The following is an 18145-nucleotide window of genomic DNA, read 5'->3' on the forward strand; positions in this document are numbered from 1 at the left end:
CAGCTCTAAGAGTTATATTTACTCACCTTTTTAAAGGCAATGGGTTTTCTGTTTTTTTTTTTTTTTTGTACTAAAGTGTGATGACGTGAAGTGGACTGAAGGGTAAATATTCTTACTTAGACTCCACCTCAGGCACTGGGAGATTTTCTGTTTTACTCAATAAAGAAAACTTTATTTACCAAAAAAAAAGGCTCTAAAGTCGACATCATATCATCTTCTTTATGACTCTACTTGTTGTATTATTATACCATCACAATCTACGTATTTGTCCATCCTGGTAACATAACAAACAGCGTTTACAGTCGTTCACAGGAGTCACGTCACGTACAGTCAGATCTCTTTTAATAAAGCAAACACATTCAGTAACGATGCATGCACTCACACAAGACGCTGATGCTGATGTTGTGACAGAAACATCTGTATATTGAAAGGAACAGTCTTGATATTTGGGGGAAAAATGCTCATTCACTCCCAGAGTCAGACAAAATGTGTTAGCTTAGCTTAGCACACGGACCAGTCACAGAGGGAACGTGTGAGCGTACAGTTCTGTCAGAAGTGAAAAAACTTCCATCAGAAAAAAATGGTCTAAATGAAATTTTTATTCAACCTGTCACTTTAATTCTAAAATCTGATACAAGAATTAGCCTCACTGGATTAGTTAAAAAACAAACAAACATAGAAAACATAATCACCAAAATTTGACAAACATTTTTTAATTTTTCGTCAACTAAAATTATGAAGGATTAAATTGACTAAAATGTGAATTATTCATCTCAAGACTACAACTGATTTCACACCTGCCCTGTTTGGTTCAGTTCAATCGAAGTCTCTGCCCCGGACCTCCCCTATTCAAATGCTGTATGTACATGTAGTATGATGATCTGGTGAAGGCCACAAGCCAAAATGCTTTGGTCTAATAATTCAGTTACAAGTGCTGCTCTTCAGACTGCACCTTGGAAGTAGGTGAAAATGCGCCGTAAATCTCTATTCTGCTTCTACAATATCGTTACATTAAACAGTAGCGATGATAACGTACGTAACCTCTACTCTTTCTTATAGTCCTCCTCCAGTTTGAGCTTCTCTGTGTTGTTACTGATGAAGGCTGCATCATTGCTCATTTGCACCTTGTCAAAAAAGTTGAAATCTGCCACGTAGCGGCCGCCTGTGGTGCTGAACAGCACCGGCTTGAACTCGTAACCCCAGAGGATCTCCTGAGGGATGTAGGAGGTGCGGCTCTGGCACGTGGCGGCCGTTGACTCCATGGTGGCGTTGAGGGTCACCAGCAGCTCAAAATCACGGCTGTGCAGGTTTACAGCGTTGAGTCCTGCTAGCGGGCTGTGCTCGTCCAGGACGTGATAGAAGGTGAGTGGGAGGATGAGGAAAGGACACTCTCCACTGGAGTCTATGTTGAAGTTCACAGGGCTCTGGTGGATTTGCGTCTTCTCGCCTTCCTCCGTCACGTTGGAGTGGAGGAGCTTTCCTGTCAGCTGGCACTGGATCAGAAGGCTCTTCCTCATGTTCGCCACTCTCACCATCAGACACAGCTTTCCCTGGCGCCGGCAGATCACCGCCGACTGGCTGAACTTGATGGTCTCTGCTCGTTTCTTGGGGCGAGCCAATTTGGCCAGAAAGGCGCCGGTGACGAAAATCTCAGCCAGGCCGGTGATGACGAGCTGAGCCACCAGAGTGAAGATAGCCAGAGGGCATTCCTCCGAGATGTAACGAAAACCGTAACCAATGGTGGTCTGCGACTCCAGAGAGAAGAGGAAGGCACCGGTGAGGGTCTCCACGTTCATCACACAGGATGTGTGGTTGTTGGCCAGATCAGCCTCAAAGTCTCCGTTGCCCATGCCGATGAAGTAGAAAAGGACCCCGAAGATGAACCATGTCATGACAAAGGTGGAGGCGAACAGGGTGAGTTTGTAGCGCCACTTCATGTCCACCACGGTGGTCCAGATGTCATGCAGGTACAGCTTCACCATGCCCTCCACGTTGTCGATCCGCACATTGTTGTGGCCGTCCTTGGACACAATCCTTCGCTGGACGTCGGACTTCCTGGTCGCCATGTTGGTTAAAACTGATAATAACTTCTGAGGTCTCAGTATGGCATCGCCAACGGAAGGACTGACAAAAGACCAAAAACATATGTGATTAGAACAGTGATGGAATGTCACAAAGTACATTTACTTAAAAGATGAACTTAAAGGGGACATAAACAAGCTTTGTTCTTGGTTATACTGGTTCCCTGTAAGAGCTCATTTATGCTCAACATTAGATATGATGACAGACACAGCCGTCTGTCCGAACTCTGCGTTTATTTCATCCATATTTGTGCATGTTTTCTGAAAGCTTACGGATACAGATGAAATGGAGCAGTACCACCAGGGATGGTGGAGGCTGTGTGGCATAGTTCAAGTGAGATATGACTGTAGGAGACGACAGAGAACTTCAAATAATGGCATGATGGAACGACTCCATAATATAGGGAAAAGAATTCCCTCCAGACCACCGCCATCTACAAGACTGCCTCCTTTTAAAAGTACATTATTACAGTCTCCTCCACCATCACCTCATTTGTTGTTGTGTGAAACTTTTGACTCCACCCTCCAGTGACATCTGTTGGTTGTATCTATGCCAACAAAACAATGCTTGGAAGTATGAGGGCAGTGACATTTACAGTGTTTTAAACAGATGGATCTATTTTCATGTGTCACCAATCTCACTCCTCTTGCGTGAACCTAACCAACCCAACCAGCAAAGGCAACGAGTACTAGCCAACCAGAGAACAAGTAGGGTGGGTCATTCCTTTGCTATCCTAAGAAACACTAATTTGTCCCCAGTAGCTATCAGTAGCTATCAGTAGCTATCCCCAGCAACCAAAGAGTATTAATAGAAGTTTTTGGACTTGCTATATCCAGTTGTGGAAATGGTGGACACTGGAACAACAAAACTGCTCGCCTGGTGCTTGAGGTGGATGAAGTACCTGAAAGCCATACTTCGTGGAAGTACAGATTTCACACCAGAAAATGACTCTGGTTGAAGTTTAAGTCACCTTTTAGAATATTACATGAGTCAGAGTCTTAAAAAGTATCTGATATTTTCTGTACATAATTATCACGTAACATGTACACCACCTTAAAAATGGAGCGTACATTACACTAACTTCACAATTTAAAGGATTTAAAGAACACAATCCAGTTTTCCTTTCCTCCCATTCCTACATTCGCCCGTCTGTCCATCTCTTCTTCCCCCCTTCCTCCCCTATTTTGTCGTAAGTAACAAAGATGCTTAGGGGAAAGGAAAAGGACCAAAGTAACTATAGAAACTGTCCTAGTTGCTTAGCTCCGAGGAAACCACAAATGATAAGGTTGTCTTTGCAACAGCGACGCAAACAGTAATACCACTTTGAAATTCTCAGGGGAAAAGTTTCCACGTTAAGTACAATTTGAAGGTACTTGTACTGAAGTATTTCAATTTCATGCTGCTACCCCATGACATATCAGAGGGAAATAATGTACTTTTTACTCCACTACATTTATCTGACAGCTTCAGTTTCTTTTCAGTTCAACTCAATTTTATTTATAAAGCCCAATATCACAAATCACAATTTGCCTCAGAGGCTTTACAGCATACGACATCCCTCTGTCTTTGAACCCTCACAGTGGATAAGGAAAAACTCCCCCCAAAAAAAACATTAACAGGGAAAAAACGAAAGAGGTTATAAAATATGATGCTTTGTTACAGATTAATAAACGCCAAGAGTTTATAGAAGTGGAGCTGAAACGAGTTGTTGATTAATTGAAAGGTTTATTGACAGAAAATTATTGGCAATACTGACAATTGTTTAATTTTCATGCATGAGGGGCCAAAATAATATTTCATGTTTCCTTTTTAATTATTTTCATCTATTTGTAATAATGCTGAGGTCAGAAGTGTTATTCCGATAAAACAAACACTGTGAAATTGTCATGTTGAGCTCTGGGTGATACAGTTTCTCACTATTTTTACAACCGAACAATAAATCAGTATTGTAGAGTAGGCTGTTGAAAAGTAATCATCCATTAATAGTTAAAAAAAATGAGCTCCACCTCAACCAACTACAACAGTAAAATCCTGTTTTTACATTCATGTCTAAATAATAATAATAATCTCTAATACTTAAAGTAGATTTCCCTGATTAAACTTTTCACTTAACGTTTTTGGTGCAGGACTTTTACTTGTAAAAGAGTATTTTAACAGTGTTGTATTAGTACTTTTAGTTAAGTAAAGGATCTGAATATTTCCTCAAACACTGGTCGAATATAAAGATTGTGAAAACTGGGTCATTTAATAGTGTTATAGAGCAATGTTAATAAACTAGAGCCTCATCCAACTAATTGATCATAGGTGAGTCTTACTAAAAAGAATGAATCGTATAGTTAATGAAAGCTAATAAAGCTTTGAAACTCATATTTGTCAGTGAGAAATACTAAAGTCAAATACCTTAAATGTATTTTAAACTCTCACAAAATGGAAACACTTCAGTAAAACACCAGCACCTTAAAATTGTACTTTATTACAGTTGTGTGGCCAAAATGATGAAAAAACTTTGGTCTGTTCCTTTAAGTTGATCCAGGTTTGTCCTGTGAAGGGGACAAAAGTTCAGCAGAGGATTTCACACAGAAACAAATAAAGTCCATAAAAATATAAGCCACACATTTCATGAATGAAATCTTTTACAACATTAAATATAATAATATAGTATATAATATAATATAGTTAAACACACTGCGTGACAAACTGTTGTTACAAATCACCGTCAGATCTCACTGTGACAAGAAGTTGAAAGTTAACCTTGTAGTAAACCATTGCAGGAGCCGAGAACACTTTAACTCTCAATGATCATTAATTTCTTGATAAATCTGACAGTGTGTATTATACTCACATCCCACTGCCTTGTTGAACAGTCTCAGGTGTTTGCCTTCACCTGTCTCAGGTGTGTCACAGACAGTCTGTAAAATGAAGCTGCAGGAGAACATCTAGTTCAGTGTCTTCTTTCCGTCTATTGTCCCGAGTTGTGAGCGCTGAACTTTGGCACAGTCGTATTCAGGGTTGAGCAGAGATGAGAGACAAAAGACGAGCTGTAAACTCTGATCTGCATGTGGGTTGGCTTTTATTCCCCGCCTCCCTCTGTACCTGTCCACAGGTGGGAGCAGCGACCCACAACACTGGAAGTTTGTAGTGATCCTTTTGTGGTTGTTGTTGCTTTACACACACACACACACACACACACACACACACACACACACACCCAGATTCACAGAAGGGCACTCTCTGAAGGGCAGTGTGAGCTGCTGACACAGTGTTAGTGTCAGTAAACAAAATTAAACACACCAATTAAAACTGGCTGACGCTGTAATGAAAACCAGGACAAGATAAATTGAAAAATATGCGTATACTCGCAGCTGAAATTAAAGTGAAAGAGTCACAGAAGTTGGTGCGGTAATAAAAAATATGGAGGTGCTGAATTTTCAGTTTAAATTATAGACTGTATATAAAGATGGACGACATGACAGCTCCCCAAAAGTGAAGCCAAAACATCTGGATCGCCCCCTGGTGGCTGGCTGCAGTACAGGTCATAAACCCCACCCCCTCCACATTCGCAGATGGGGCATGGACCAAACTAAAAACTCAAAGTACACGTCAAGTAAATTCTTCCCAAAGATTTTTTCCGTTATCTTAGGTAGTTTCTATCACGCTGATTTTGTCCTAGTGTTCATTTTTCATATACGTTTAGTTTGAATTAGTTATTTGCTGCTATAAAAAGGGGGACTGACATCGTGGCTGACAGCTGTGTGTGCCAATCGTGCTCGCTGGCATTGCTCGCAGTTAGTTGGATGGGTGTATGAGTGGGAAATAGAAACCACAGAGATCACTACTGCACAGACTCTTGGTGTTTCTCAGAGTCAAGGATCCTTCCTTGTTAGGATGGGTCCTTCCAAGGAAGGATCCTACAGAGGCAAGGCAAGAGTCCTTCCTAGCATTCAGTGAACACACACTGGAACAGGCTAACGAGTGCCCCCAGGTGAGCGTCATTAACCCTTAGCGGACTGAGGGGGTTTCAGGATACTGTGATCATTTTGGCACTCTCTAATGTTGTACAATTTCAACAAGTATGAGCAGTATTTTCAAAGTCATGTGACTTTCGGGAGAATATGTCAGGATTATACAAAACCCAAAACCAGTGAAGTTGGCACATTATGTAAATCGTAGATAAAAACAGAATACAATGATTTACAAATCCTTTTCAACTTATATTCAATTGAATACACTGCAAAGACAAGATGTTTAATGTTCAAACTGAGAAACTTTTTTTTTTTTTTTGCAAATAATCATTAACTTAGAATTTAAAGGCAGCAACACATTGCAAAAAAGTTGGCACAGGGGCCTTTTTACCACTGTGTTACATCGCCTTTCCTTTTAACGACACTCAGTAAACGTTTGGGAACTGAGGAGACCAATTTTTGAAGCTTTTCAGGTGGAACTCTTTCCCATTCTTGCTTGATGTACAGCTTAAGTTGTTCAACAGTCCGGGGTCTCCGTTGTCGTATTTTACGCTTCATAATGCGCCACACATTTTCAATGGGAGACAGGTCTGGACTACAGGCAGGCCAGTCTAGTACCCGCACTCTTTTACTATGGAGCCATGGAGCCATGCTGTTGTAACACGTGCAGAATGTGGCTTGGCATTGTCTTGCTGAAATAAGCAGGGGCGTCCATGAAAAAGACGTTGCTTGGATGGCAACATATGTTGCTCCAAAACCTGTATGTACCTTTCAGCATTAATGGTGCCTTCACATATGTGTAAGTTGCCCATGCCTTGGGCACTAATACACCCCCATACCATCACAGATGCTGGCTTTTGAACTTTGCGCCTATAACAGTCCGGATGGTTCTTTTCCTCTTTGGTCCGGAGGACACGACGTCCACAGTTTCCAAAAACAATTTGAAATGTGGACTCGTCAGACCACAGAACACTTTTCCACTTTGCATCAGTCCATCTTAGATGAGCTCGGGCCCAGCGAAGCCGGCGGCGTTTCTGGGTGCTGTTGATGAATGGCTTTCGCTTTGCATTGTAGAGTTTTAACTTGCACTTGCAGATGTAGCGACGAACTGTAGTTACTGACAGTGGTTTTCTGAAGTGTTCCTGAGCCCATGTGGTGATGTCCTTTACACACTGATGTCGGTTTTTGATGCAGTACCGCCTGAGGGATCGAAGGTCACGGGCATTCAATGTTGGTTTTCGGCCTTGTCGCTTACGTGCAGTGATTTCTCCAGATTCTCTGAACCTTTTGACGATATTACGGACCGTAGATGATGAAATCCCTAAATTTCTTGCAATAGCTCGTTGAGGAATGTTGTTCTTAAACTGTTCGACAATCAGCTCACGCATTTGTTCACTAAGTGGTGACCCTCGCCCCATCCTTGTTTGTGAATGACTGAGCATTTCAGGGAAGCTGCTTTTATACCCAATCATGGTACCCACCTGTTCCCAATTAGCCCGTTCACCTGTGGGATGTTCCAAATAAGTGTTTGATGAGCATTCCTCAACTTTCTCAGTCTTTTTTGCCACTTGTGCCAGCTTTTTTGAAACATGTTGCAGGCATCAAATTCCAAATGAGCTAATATTTGCAAAAAATTACAAAGTTTACCTGTTCGAACATTAAGTAACTTGTCTTTGCAGTGTATTCAATTGAATATAGGTTGAAAAGGATTTGCAAATCATTGTATTCTGTTTTTATTTACGGTTTACACAACGTGCCAACTTCACTGGTTTTGGGTTTTGTACTTTTGTCAGTCTATGGCTTGCACTTCAGCGCCTTTCAGTGTTGGAACTGTAACCGACTCTTCACCTTCACTCTTGTCACTCTTATGTAAACACAGACTGTAAATAATGGACAACACATCTTCACTTCCTCCTACTGTACAAAAGTGAAGCCACAATGTTCCAGATACGGGCATTGCCATCTTGGGCTGGTGATGTCATTTGGAGCCAGAGTCTGCGTACTAGCAATCTCAGCCACTATCAAGTTGCCTCCCATACACCTGTCGGACCAATTGCGAGCAGCTACCACTGATAGTGAGTGCACCTATTAACCCACACAGCTGTCAATCATGACTGAAATCTTCCTTTTTATAGCATCAAATAACTAATTAAAACCACACTTACCAGAAAAACAAACACTTGAACAAACATCAGTGTGATTAGAACTACCTAAAATGACAGAAACCATACTTGGAAAAAATATATTGGACGTGTATTTTGATTTTTTGGTTTGGCTCATGATGACAAAAAATCAGTTTGCCACGATTTAGTGACTGATGTTAAACATCTGAGATGTAGCTTTTGCGTGTTTTAATTAGGTTGTTGAGACTGATGACGCAGCACTTTGAATATAATATACAGGTTTCTTTTTTCCTACCCAATATATTGTGCAGTGTTCAGGGTGCTTGAAACACTGCAGTACAGTAAACACTGAATGTTTCTTTAAATCTTAACCAGAGATTGTTAAACTTTATGACCTTGAATAGCACGTCTGAGCTTTGTTATTAACCTCATTGTTATTACCCACATTCCTGAAGACTCTGTGTGTGTGTGTGTGTGTGTGTGTGTGTGTGTTACCAAGGTACAAGATCACTAATTGATTTCCTTGTTGGTACACATTGATCTCTCTGTTCTCAGCAGTACAACGATCGCACAGTGTGATTTCATTGTGTGAATCATGCACCAATAAAACACTTAAATGTAGGAGCAGTGGAAGAAAACAAGACTGTGGGGAACAACGCAGGAACAAACTGGTATGAAAAAAGGAGACATAAAGCAGTTGTGTAAATACTACAGGGTGCAGCAATGGGGAATAAACTGGAGTCTGGGTGTTAGAGTCACTTCTAGTGAGCCCTTCCAGTTTTCTAATATTGTTTGAGTCACTTTAACGCACCATCTGACCTGGCATCTCAGGAGCCTTTTATTGAAGGCAGGTGTGCTGAAGTGTGTGGAGCGTGGAGGATGCCACGGGGTCACAGTCTTTAACAGTTTGTTTGTGAAATCATTTAATATCTCGTTAATTTTAACTTTGTCTTTGTAAAGGCCTGTTTATTTGGGGATTTTTATTTCGTTTTAACACAACAGTCAAGACAATTAGTTTATGCGTCATCCTGCCGAACCAACCGAAGCGCCTGGATCAACAAACACTGAGTTACCCAGTTGCACCTCCATTGTTTCCATCCATCTATCTTCTAAGCGCTTCATCCTCTTGAGGGTCGCGGGGGGGCTGGAGCCTATCCCAGCTGACATTGGGCGAGAGGCAGGGTACACCCTGGACAGCCAGACTATCGCAGGGCTGACACATAGAGACAAACAACCATTCACACCTACGGACAATTTAGAGTCATCAGTTAACCTAATCCCCAAACTGCATGTCTTTGGACTGTGGGAGTGCCCGGAGAGAACCCACGCTGAGACGGGGAGAAATTGCAAACTCCGCACAGGGGGGCTCCCACACCCGGGATCGAACCAGGAACCCTCTTGCTGTGAGGCGACAGTGCTAACCACCACACCACCGTGCCGCCCCTCCATTGTTTCCCATAGACTTATTTTCTTTCACTGTCACTCTAAGTACCATCACAAACCTGTGAGTATTTTACTGGTTCCTTATTCATACAACAAAATACACTCTGAATCTTGATGTCGTCTAATACAGAAAGATCATAGAGTAGGATAACAGTGGCAACGTACATACACTGGCCACTTTGTAAGGTTCAACTGCTCCTTAACACAAATAGCTAATCAGCCAATCACATGTCAGCAACTCAATGCATTAAGTCATGTAGACACGATGAAGACGACCTGCTGAAGTTCTAACCGAGCACGAGAATGATGAAGAAAGGTGATTTAAGTGACTGGTTGAATAATGAGGTGGTTTAAACAAGATGGAGTCCAGCACCATCTAGTGGACAAAATGTAAAACACATACGGTTCAAACACCCAAGTAACAGATAGGAAAACATAAGTAATGCTTCTCAAAGTAAAACTAACAGGATTTTTGTTCACTTTAGTATTTGCATCTACATGATAATAATATCTGACAGAGTAATTCATATTAATCTTATTTACAGAAAAACAAAGCCTGTGTTGTGTGGTCAAACTGTCCCAGATTAAGTGATGCTGGGCTACTGGTGACTGAGAGTCGAGGAAAGTGAGCTGGAGTCACTTCAGGTTTGACGTCCTTGTCTGAGAATAAGTACAAAAAAATAATAATAATGTTGATGCCTAATGAATAATGTTGGATAACTCTCTTTCTTTATGGAATTTTTGGGGTGATGTATATTGTATTAAAAAAGCATTTGAATACTGATTTTGACATTGATTACCATGACAACAATCAAAGCCCAGAAGCATTTGTGTCAGCCCTGGACCTCTCTTACCAACAGATTCCAACAACATTGTCTCCGATGCTGATTCAACATGTTGTAAAGCCATCAAGGGCCAACTGGTGCCGACTGTAATGGTTAGACTGCTAAAGAGCTCAATGGATAAAGAAAAATAATCTGACCTTAGGTAGAAGTTTGTCTCGATGTCACTGCTTCTTGACTTTAGCTCTTTGTTTACTTTCCTCACTTCTATTTATCTTCTCGTGCACTGAGCTGAACTGACAATCAGAGTGATTTCATTCACTGACGGGCTCTGCCGTATCCAACACTGATTCAACATGCCGAATCAGCTGGAAAAAAACCCAGACAAGGGCCAAATAGTGCCAATGGTGCAGGGCACACAGTAAAAAGTAGTGCTACAGATGCTCACTGACGGCCAGACATTGACCAACAGTCAAACGTCAGTTTGGTGTGTCAGGGCCTTAAGCCTGTACTTTTGTCTGGGGAGTCCAGGGTATCTTCTTTTTGAACTTTTTCACCAAGCTCTGTTTTGATGCTCTTTATGCACTTTGGCACCTTACTTACATTCAAAGTATAAAGGAATACTCAGTGTGAATCAATTTATTTTCATTGAGAATTAGAAAATAGCTGCGGGGCCACCTGGCACCCTATTGGGGGCCAGATTTGGCCCGTGGGTTCTAAAGCCCCATTTCCACCAAGCAGTACGGTACGGTTCAGTTCGGTACATTTTTTCTGTTTCCACAGTAAAAAGTTGTGGATGGTACCAACAGAACCGTTCCTTATCGTCCCCATGTTTGGTCCCCCCTCTGTTGGGGTACTTAGCACACAGATCTGGTACTAAAAGGTGGAGCTGTGAACACTGCAGTCTGATTGGTCAGTAGAGGATGGTCACTCTGCTCAGGGCTGAGTTGTGTCTGGTTTTGAGGCTCATGTAACCACTGTTCATACTGTGGAGAGTTTTATTAGTAAACTGTAACTATAAAATGAAAGGATGTTTTGCTGCCTCTCACAGCAGCTGGAGTCTGAGAAAAAATAACTTCATTCACTGGGCCGACTGCCGGCAACTTTTAAGGTGGAATGTTAACTTGTAGTGTTACTCAATGCATGAGGTGATGATGTGAATCCATCAGCACACCTTTAATTTCACTGTGACAACTTTGACCATCACTTTAGTTTTTATATGACAGACACTTTTAGTAATGAGTTGATCTTCAAGCGTTTATATATATTAATTTCGGTCGTGTTTTGTGAACAGCATATATATATAATCCTCACTCGGAGAAAAAAAAGCCTCACAGAGTGTCGAGCTACGGCAACACTAAACCACTTAGCTTGCCTGAGAAGGACTAAATGCACAAAGCTGCTATTTTTAAGTATCCCATGGAGAGAGACTCTCACTGCAGCCTGTTCTATTTTGTTCTGAAAATCTCAGCGTGCAGCCTCGTTCTGTGGACGATAAACCAGGTGCAGACTTCCATCTGTGTCACCGCTGATGAGGAAATACAGCGAGTGCTGGACAGAGCAGTGAGTGACAACAACCCCGCCCACATTTAAGAGGACTGTCTGTGGTGGAAACACTAAACAGACCGAGGGTCTAGGTACTTTGTCTGAAGGGTTACTGTTGGTTCCAAAGGTACTACACCGAAAATGTTAACTTAAGTTGAGTATCACTGTGCTACAGAACGTCCACATCAAGCTGGTTAAATCTGTAAACGCAAATCTTTCCTCTCTGTTTCAGCCCTTCGTCCAGACGAAGTGCTGTTTTTCTCCCCCCCAACATGGAGCTTTTCCAGAGTGTGTAAATCTTACAGCTCTGGCTTGGTGTTTGAGTGTGAACAGGGTGAACTGAGTTTTCCAAGACCACGATGTAAGATGCTTAAAGTTACAAAATGTTCAAGCTGTTCAACCATCCAACCCAATGTGCATGTCACCGGACAATACCCAAAAAGTGCTAGAATGCCATACTGATGATTTTATTGTTGTTAGAACGAAAAATGTAAAGTTTAAAGTCTGGATGACACTACAGAATGTGTCTTTTCTCTGGGAGCATGAAAATGTTGAGCTATGTTTTTTTAATTATGCTCTAACAAAAAAAGGTCATCAGAATCAGTGGGATACAACATGTGGGGATCCAGAGCACATTTAAAGGAAATCCAGCCAGTAGTTTTCAACAGACGTTGACCTGATAAAGTGCAAAAAGGTCCAAGGGTCACTGGCTGAGTGACAGAAATGTTCTCAGTATCAGGAGGTGTAAATAAGTAAGAAGTCCCTCTCACTGTAAAGAGCTGAAGTTCACTGTGGTGGAGGGTTAGCAGTAGTGGCCTTCAGGATGCCTCGCAGCACCTTGTAGTTGTTGAGCGGTTGGTTTTCTTTGGGGGGGTAACAGGGGCCGCGGTCTGTCGAGTAGGAATAAGGGAACCGCAGAACCCAAAGACCATCAGGCGGCAACAGTAAGTCCGTCTGTTCTGGATGGAAAACTGGACAGGGAGGAGGGCCGGGCTGCACCTGAAAACACAGCGGTAAAAAAAAACATTCTCACATCTCAATAAAACTTAATGTTGAATTAATATTTTGCAACCAGACATCTGAACGATCAGCCGGGGTTTTCAAAGTCTGACACTGCCCAAACCAGGAAGTATATAGTTGCCATGGAGACAGCAAGTCAGCTGTGGGCTACATCTTGAGCCCCGTTCATTCAGGTTATATTTACTGTTATTAATGTACACATGGACGTAAAGACAACTATCACTGGATTATTGTGATACTTAACAAACCTTAAACACGTCATGATTCTCAGTGAAGAGTTATAAGAAGCATCTTTTTCTATTATTTCTTTGTCGGACTTACGGACGTTCATCATCGGAGATAAAGAATATGATCGGAAAGTTTAATTCAAACTGAATCTAAAAATATTGTGGGAGGAAAATACTTTCTTACTGAGCAGACATTAATTATTATTCACCATGTGTACACTGGGTGTCTCTGTGCTGGTGTCTTGGGCTCAAGAATGTAGGTCAGAAGGTCACTGTTGCTGTCAGGTGTGGTGTCAGAAGGGCAAAGGGTTTTTGACCGCTGTGGCACTTAAGATTTGTTTGTCACGCTGTAAGTGGTGTGCTCGGTTTACCGATGGAAACGCATCAGTTCACTGCAATACAGAATTGACGTTGTGGGTTTTTTTCCAATAGCCAACTAGAAAAGAAAACCTATGTGTAGGTAAAACAGTTACTGAAGCCTACTGAAACTCTGTGAATCTGATATGTGAATCATTTAGGCCAGAAGTAATATTCAACAACATCATGATACAGAAATATACAGAAATATATTTCATCCATTTGCCAAACCTCTGCAATAGATATCAGATATGATGCTGCCTGAAACATATGAGCAGTTTACTGCAGGGTCTCCACTGGCTGCCTTCTCGCTCTAGGACTGTGTCATTTGGTTGATATGAAGTTTAGTGTCACATGCTCATTATTGTCTGGTCGTTTTGTTAAAGGTTATGTACAGTATTGTTCTGCAGCAGCTTCCTTTACAAGGGAGTCATTGAAGTGATTTACCTGTGGGTTGAGGGTCACCTCCAGCGGGGCGTCAGGCACCACAACAAAAAGGCGAGCCAGCTGGGCGAAGTGAGGCTTCAGGCCGCGTCCTTGTGATGGGGATGGGATGTAAAGCGGCATGTCTGTGTTTAGCACCCTGGTGGCAGGATCTTTGGCGCCCCCAGGTCCCAGCACCTTCACTATCTTATCCGGCCCACAGCTGATGAAGCGTCTTCCTCTGCTGTCTTCATACTCAAACCCCACGAAGATCCGAGCCATGTCGTCCCTCCTGCGACTCCGCCCGAGCCCTCCGGTACTCCCTCGCTTTCCCACCAGGGTCTTGTTGGGAGCTGGCCACGAGGAGGTGCCTCCATCCAAGGGCTCCGTCAGTCCTGTGTCCTCCTCCGACCGGGAGCGAATCACCAAGTCCCACGGCAAGAGGAAGGAGGAGCCGGGGAGGAAGCCTGGCTGCTCCAGACCAGTGTGGCAGTTGTATGACTTGGCTGGGCCCAGTTTGACCAGTGACCAGCTGGAGAACTTAGGTAGCAGGCCCTTGGGGCAGCCAGAGTGCATCATACCTGGGAGGTACTCCACAGTGGAGGGCTGCCGGTCAACAAGGCTCGGCCTCTTTTGCTGAACCTGGGTTTCGGTGCCATCTCCGTCCCCGTAGGGCCCCAGGCTGTCTGTGGACTGGCCCAGACTGAGAGCCAGGCTGAGGCTGGTGTCTCCAGGTGTGTGGCTCTGAGCAGTGCTTGGCTCCTTCAGCCTCTCTGCGTCAACAGACCCTGAGGCGTCACTTGGGAGTCGCTGAGCTTGGTTGCAGGCTGGAGCCGGGTCAGGAGTGCTGGGTTGGAACACTGGAAACTCAATCCTCTCCAGCTTCCCACAGCATTTCTCCTCCAGCATCTATTCAGGGAGAACAGCGTCATCGAACATGTGAGTCAAAGCTAATATCTGTGGAAATGTGATGATAAATATGTGTCTCAGTGAAAAGAAGCTGCTCTGCTGTGTGACTCTGACCTGGTAGAAATCATAGTTGGCAGCCTGGATGTCAAACGGATCCTCACGAGGAGCCTGTTTCCTGCCACAGTTACAGGAGCTGGTGGAGCGCCCCCTGCTGTTGTGGTTTAGGATGGGTGGGTTGCGGTCCATGTCGGGCTTCTCTCCTGCAGATATTAATGTCAGATGTCATGTGTCTGTGTTAATGTTCTATATCCTGACTCCTTTTGCATTAACACAAATATAGACCAACACAGAAACATACATGTTAATGAACACATTCAGAACTGATTGTTTAGCTGCTAGAACTCTGTTACACCTTCGGTTAACCATCATGCTTTTGTCTCCCACAGCCAAAAACGTTACTGTATTATACACCCTGTATATCAGATTCAACACCACCTAATTAGCCTTGATGCCCGGCAGCAAAGGAAAAACAAGCTTTAAGGTGCTGACCTGGCTGAGGCAGCAGGTGGAACTTGTGAACACAGTGTTGGTCAGTCAGGCTTCGCTCCTCACACAGCTGGTGGCCATTGCTCCAGAACTTATAGCAGTCCTCATGAAGCTGCAGAGCGTAGCGCTGGAAAGCCACGCCTCTGGCGTGCTGGCTGTACACCCGCAGAGCCTGTGCCAGCTGGTTTTTGTGCACTGTGGTGGTGTAATTATGGGGAAGGTTGGACTGGTAAGCGCTGTGAGCCAGTGGCAAAGCTTTCTGGCACCTGTTCTCAGAGAACTTTGTGTCAGCATCGAGAAAACCCTCCAAAACCTTCAGCTGACCTTGCACTTTGGTGGCCAGCTCGGCTGTTTCTTCTTCTGTGTTGCTAATTAGGACTTGGTGGAGTCTGGAGGCGACCTGGACCCATTTGGAGTAGGTCGGCAGCTCAAAGTGTGAAGGCTGTGGGTTGCGGCCGACACTGTCATCAAAGCCTTTCTTGGTCAGCACCAGCTCGACATGCTGCCAGAGAAACTCCTTCAGGCTGCAGTCCACCAGCTGACCACCCATCGACACACCGGTTGAGTCTCCGCCAGACTGCCGAGCTGAGCGCCGCATCTGTTGATAACGCCTCGGTCCTGACACCACCACGGTGGAGTCCTGCTCACACAAGATGCAGTTGGACCGCAGCTGACCGAGCAAAGCCCCCACAGGGTCGTCGTCCACTGCTGGTATCACGTACACAAATGCTTGGTTGGCGGGAACAGTGAACAAGCAGTTGCTGCTCTGGTTGGTCAGGACTCTGCTCTTACGGAAGATTCGATAAATCTGGTCTTCCAGAGCGTGCTGCAGCCTCCGCCTGGGGGAGTGCTTTTTGGGTTTGTCAGGGTTTCCTCCAGACTCGGAGCCATTTGCAGAGATCTTTGGAACAACAAACAAATGAGGTGTCAGTTACACTCACATGAAACTTTTTAAAGCTCACGAGACTTTAATGCAGTTTAAGTGATATCTTAAATTATTTTGGGAGGTGTTCTTGTTCACTTTCCTGCAGACAGATATGAGGACTCTCCTATCTGTCCTATTCCTTCGACCTTCTCACTCAACTCTCAGCAAGAAAGCAAAAAAACGTATTTCCTAAAATGTCACAAGAAAAGATGGAAGCGCCAAATTATGTTCAGGGCCTCACAAAGTCTCACCTGTCAGCTTGGTCTCTCTTTTATCCTTCATCGTTATATTATTTTCAATTTTCACTACAATGTCACACAACAAGCAGAATCCATCCAACGACCCCACAGGGCTGTAACAAACAATTATTTTTATTGTCGATTAATCTGCTGATAGTTTTTTGATCCACTTATTCATCGTTTGGTCTGTATTCCCATTATAAATTTACATTTTTTTAAGAGCATTTTGGAGACAGAGTTGTGCCAATATTATTTGTGTGAGGAGATCCACAACCTGTGTGTAAATGTGTAATCTGTAAATATAAAACACTTTCAACAAATAAAAAAAAAAAAGATTTGTAAACTCACAAAAAATATTTTTCTAACATAAACTACATCTGCACATACATGAATTCCAAAAAATAAATAAATCAATTAAAAGACTTTGTGTGTTTAAAATGCAAATCTGAGGCATAAAATTTTATTTTATCTTATTCTATTCATTCATTTCTGTAACTGCTCATCCTGTTGGGGGGTCACGACCTCTGGCACAGGTTTTTTCAATATGTTTACAACATGCACAAAAATGAGATCCACAAATAAAAACTGGAACCTCCATTTAGTTTTCACTAAAAACTGGAGTCGTAAAGGTTTGAAACATATTCACAAATGTTTTTTGTTAATTTCTAAATTAAGTAAATGTATTCAGGAATATGTTTTGTTTTTGTGGATCCAACTTAGGCTATATTTGTAAAATATTTTATTCCCTTTTCTTCTGTATTTGTGGAAGGTGTTTTATATTTACAGATTACACATTAACACACAGATTGTTTATGTGTTCACACAGATGATACTGAGACAACTCGACCCCCATACACCTGCTTGTAAAGAGGACTTTATGAAGTCTACTCGGACCTTCAGGCAGCCGTTCATCTGGAAGACGAAGAGCAGCCGGGGCGGACAGGGCCGACAGTTCACCTTCCACTCTTTGGACACCGGACTGTCTTTGATGGCGGCCCGGATCAAGGGCAGCACCTTCTGCCGCAGCGCGTCCAAAGCTCTGAACAGCCGGTCGTAGGTCACATCGAAGGTCTGGTTGGGGTGGACGAGCAGGAGGACGTGACACACGGAGAACATGTAGAGCAGGTGGAGGCAGTGCTGTCTGTCCAGGCCCTTCCACACTTCGTGGGCGTCGGAGTGTCCGGTACCGGCACTCAGAGACTCGCAGGCCCGCAGCAGCTGCCGGCTGTCGCAGACAGAGGACAGCAGCAGGTACAGCACCCGGCTCTCTTGGTTGTAGAAAGCCTGGATGTGGCTGTCCGCGGTGCCGCCGTCCTCCGGTCCGCCGAACAGAGAGAAGATGTGTTTGTCCGCCAGACTGTTGATGATGGACTCCTTCAGCGGGCCCGGCTGCATGTTGCTCTTACCGAAGATACCGACCACACACAGGCCGTCGTCCCGGTATGCAGCGTCCTCCTGGAGGTCCGCCTGAAGCAAAGCCTCCATGCTCACAGGGAGAGCCATGTTCGCTTCCTTCATCTTGGACAGCGGGGGAATGAAAACAATGACGCACACACTTCCGG

General features: G+C 43.6%; 2 protein-coding genes across 2 annotated transcripts; both read right to left on the reverse strand.

The window, feature by feature from the left end:
* Positions 1-905: 905 nt before the first annotated feature.
* kcnj15 (potassium inwardly rectifying channel subfamily J member 15) lies at positions 906-5065 on the reverse strand. The gene is made up of 2 exons (XM_033639765.2): positions 4925-5065; positions 906-2124 (listed from the first exon to the last, which is right to left on the reverse strand). Exon 2 carries the CDS (start codon positions 2064-2066, stop codon positions 1044-1046), a length of 1023 nt encoding a protein of 340 aa, XP_033495656.1. The 5' UTR covers positions 2067-2124; positions 4925-5065; the 3' UTR covers positions 906-1043.
* A 7320-nt stretch (positions 5066-12385) lies between these two features.
* Positions 12386-18145, reverse strand: smg8 (SMG8 nonsense mediated mRNA decay factor). The gene is made up of 5 exons (XM_033644815.2): positions 17478-18145; positions 15423-16320; positions 14988-15133; positions 13989-14873; positions 12386-12936 (listed from the first exon to the last, which is right to left on the reverse strand). The coding sequence occupies exons 1-5, from the start codon at positions 18099-18101 to the stop codon at positions 12724-12726; spliced, it is 2766 nt and encodes a 921-aa protein (XP_033500706.1). The 5' UTR covers positions 18102-18145; the 3' UTR covers positions 12386-12723.

Source organism: Epinephelus lanceolatus, chromosome 11 (genome assembly GCF_041903045.1).
Source record: "Epinephelus lanceolatus isolate andai-2023 chromosome 11, ASM4190304v1, whole genome shotgun sequence".
Lineage (NCBI taxonomy): Eukaryota > Metazoa > Chordata > Actinopteri > Perciformes > Serranidae > Epinephelus > Epinephelus lanceolatus.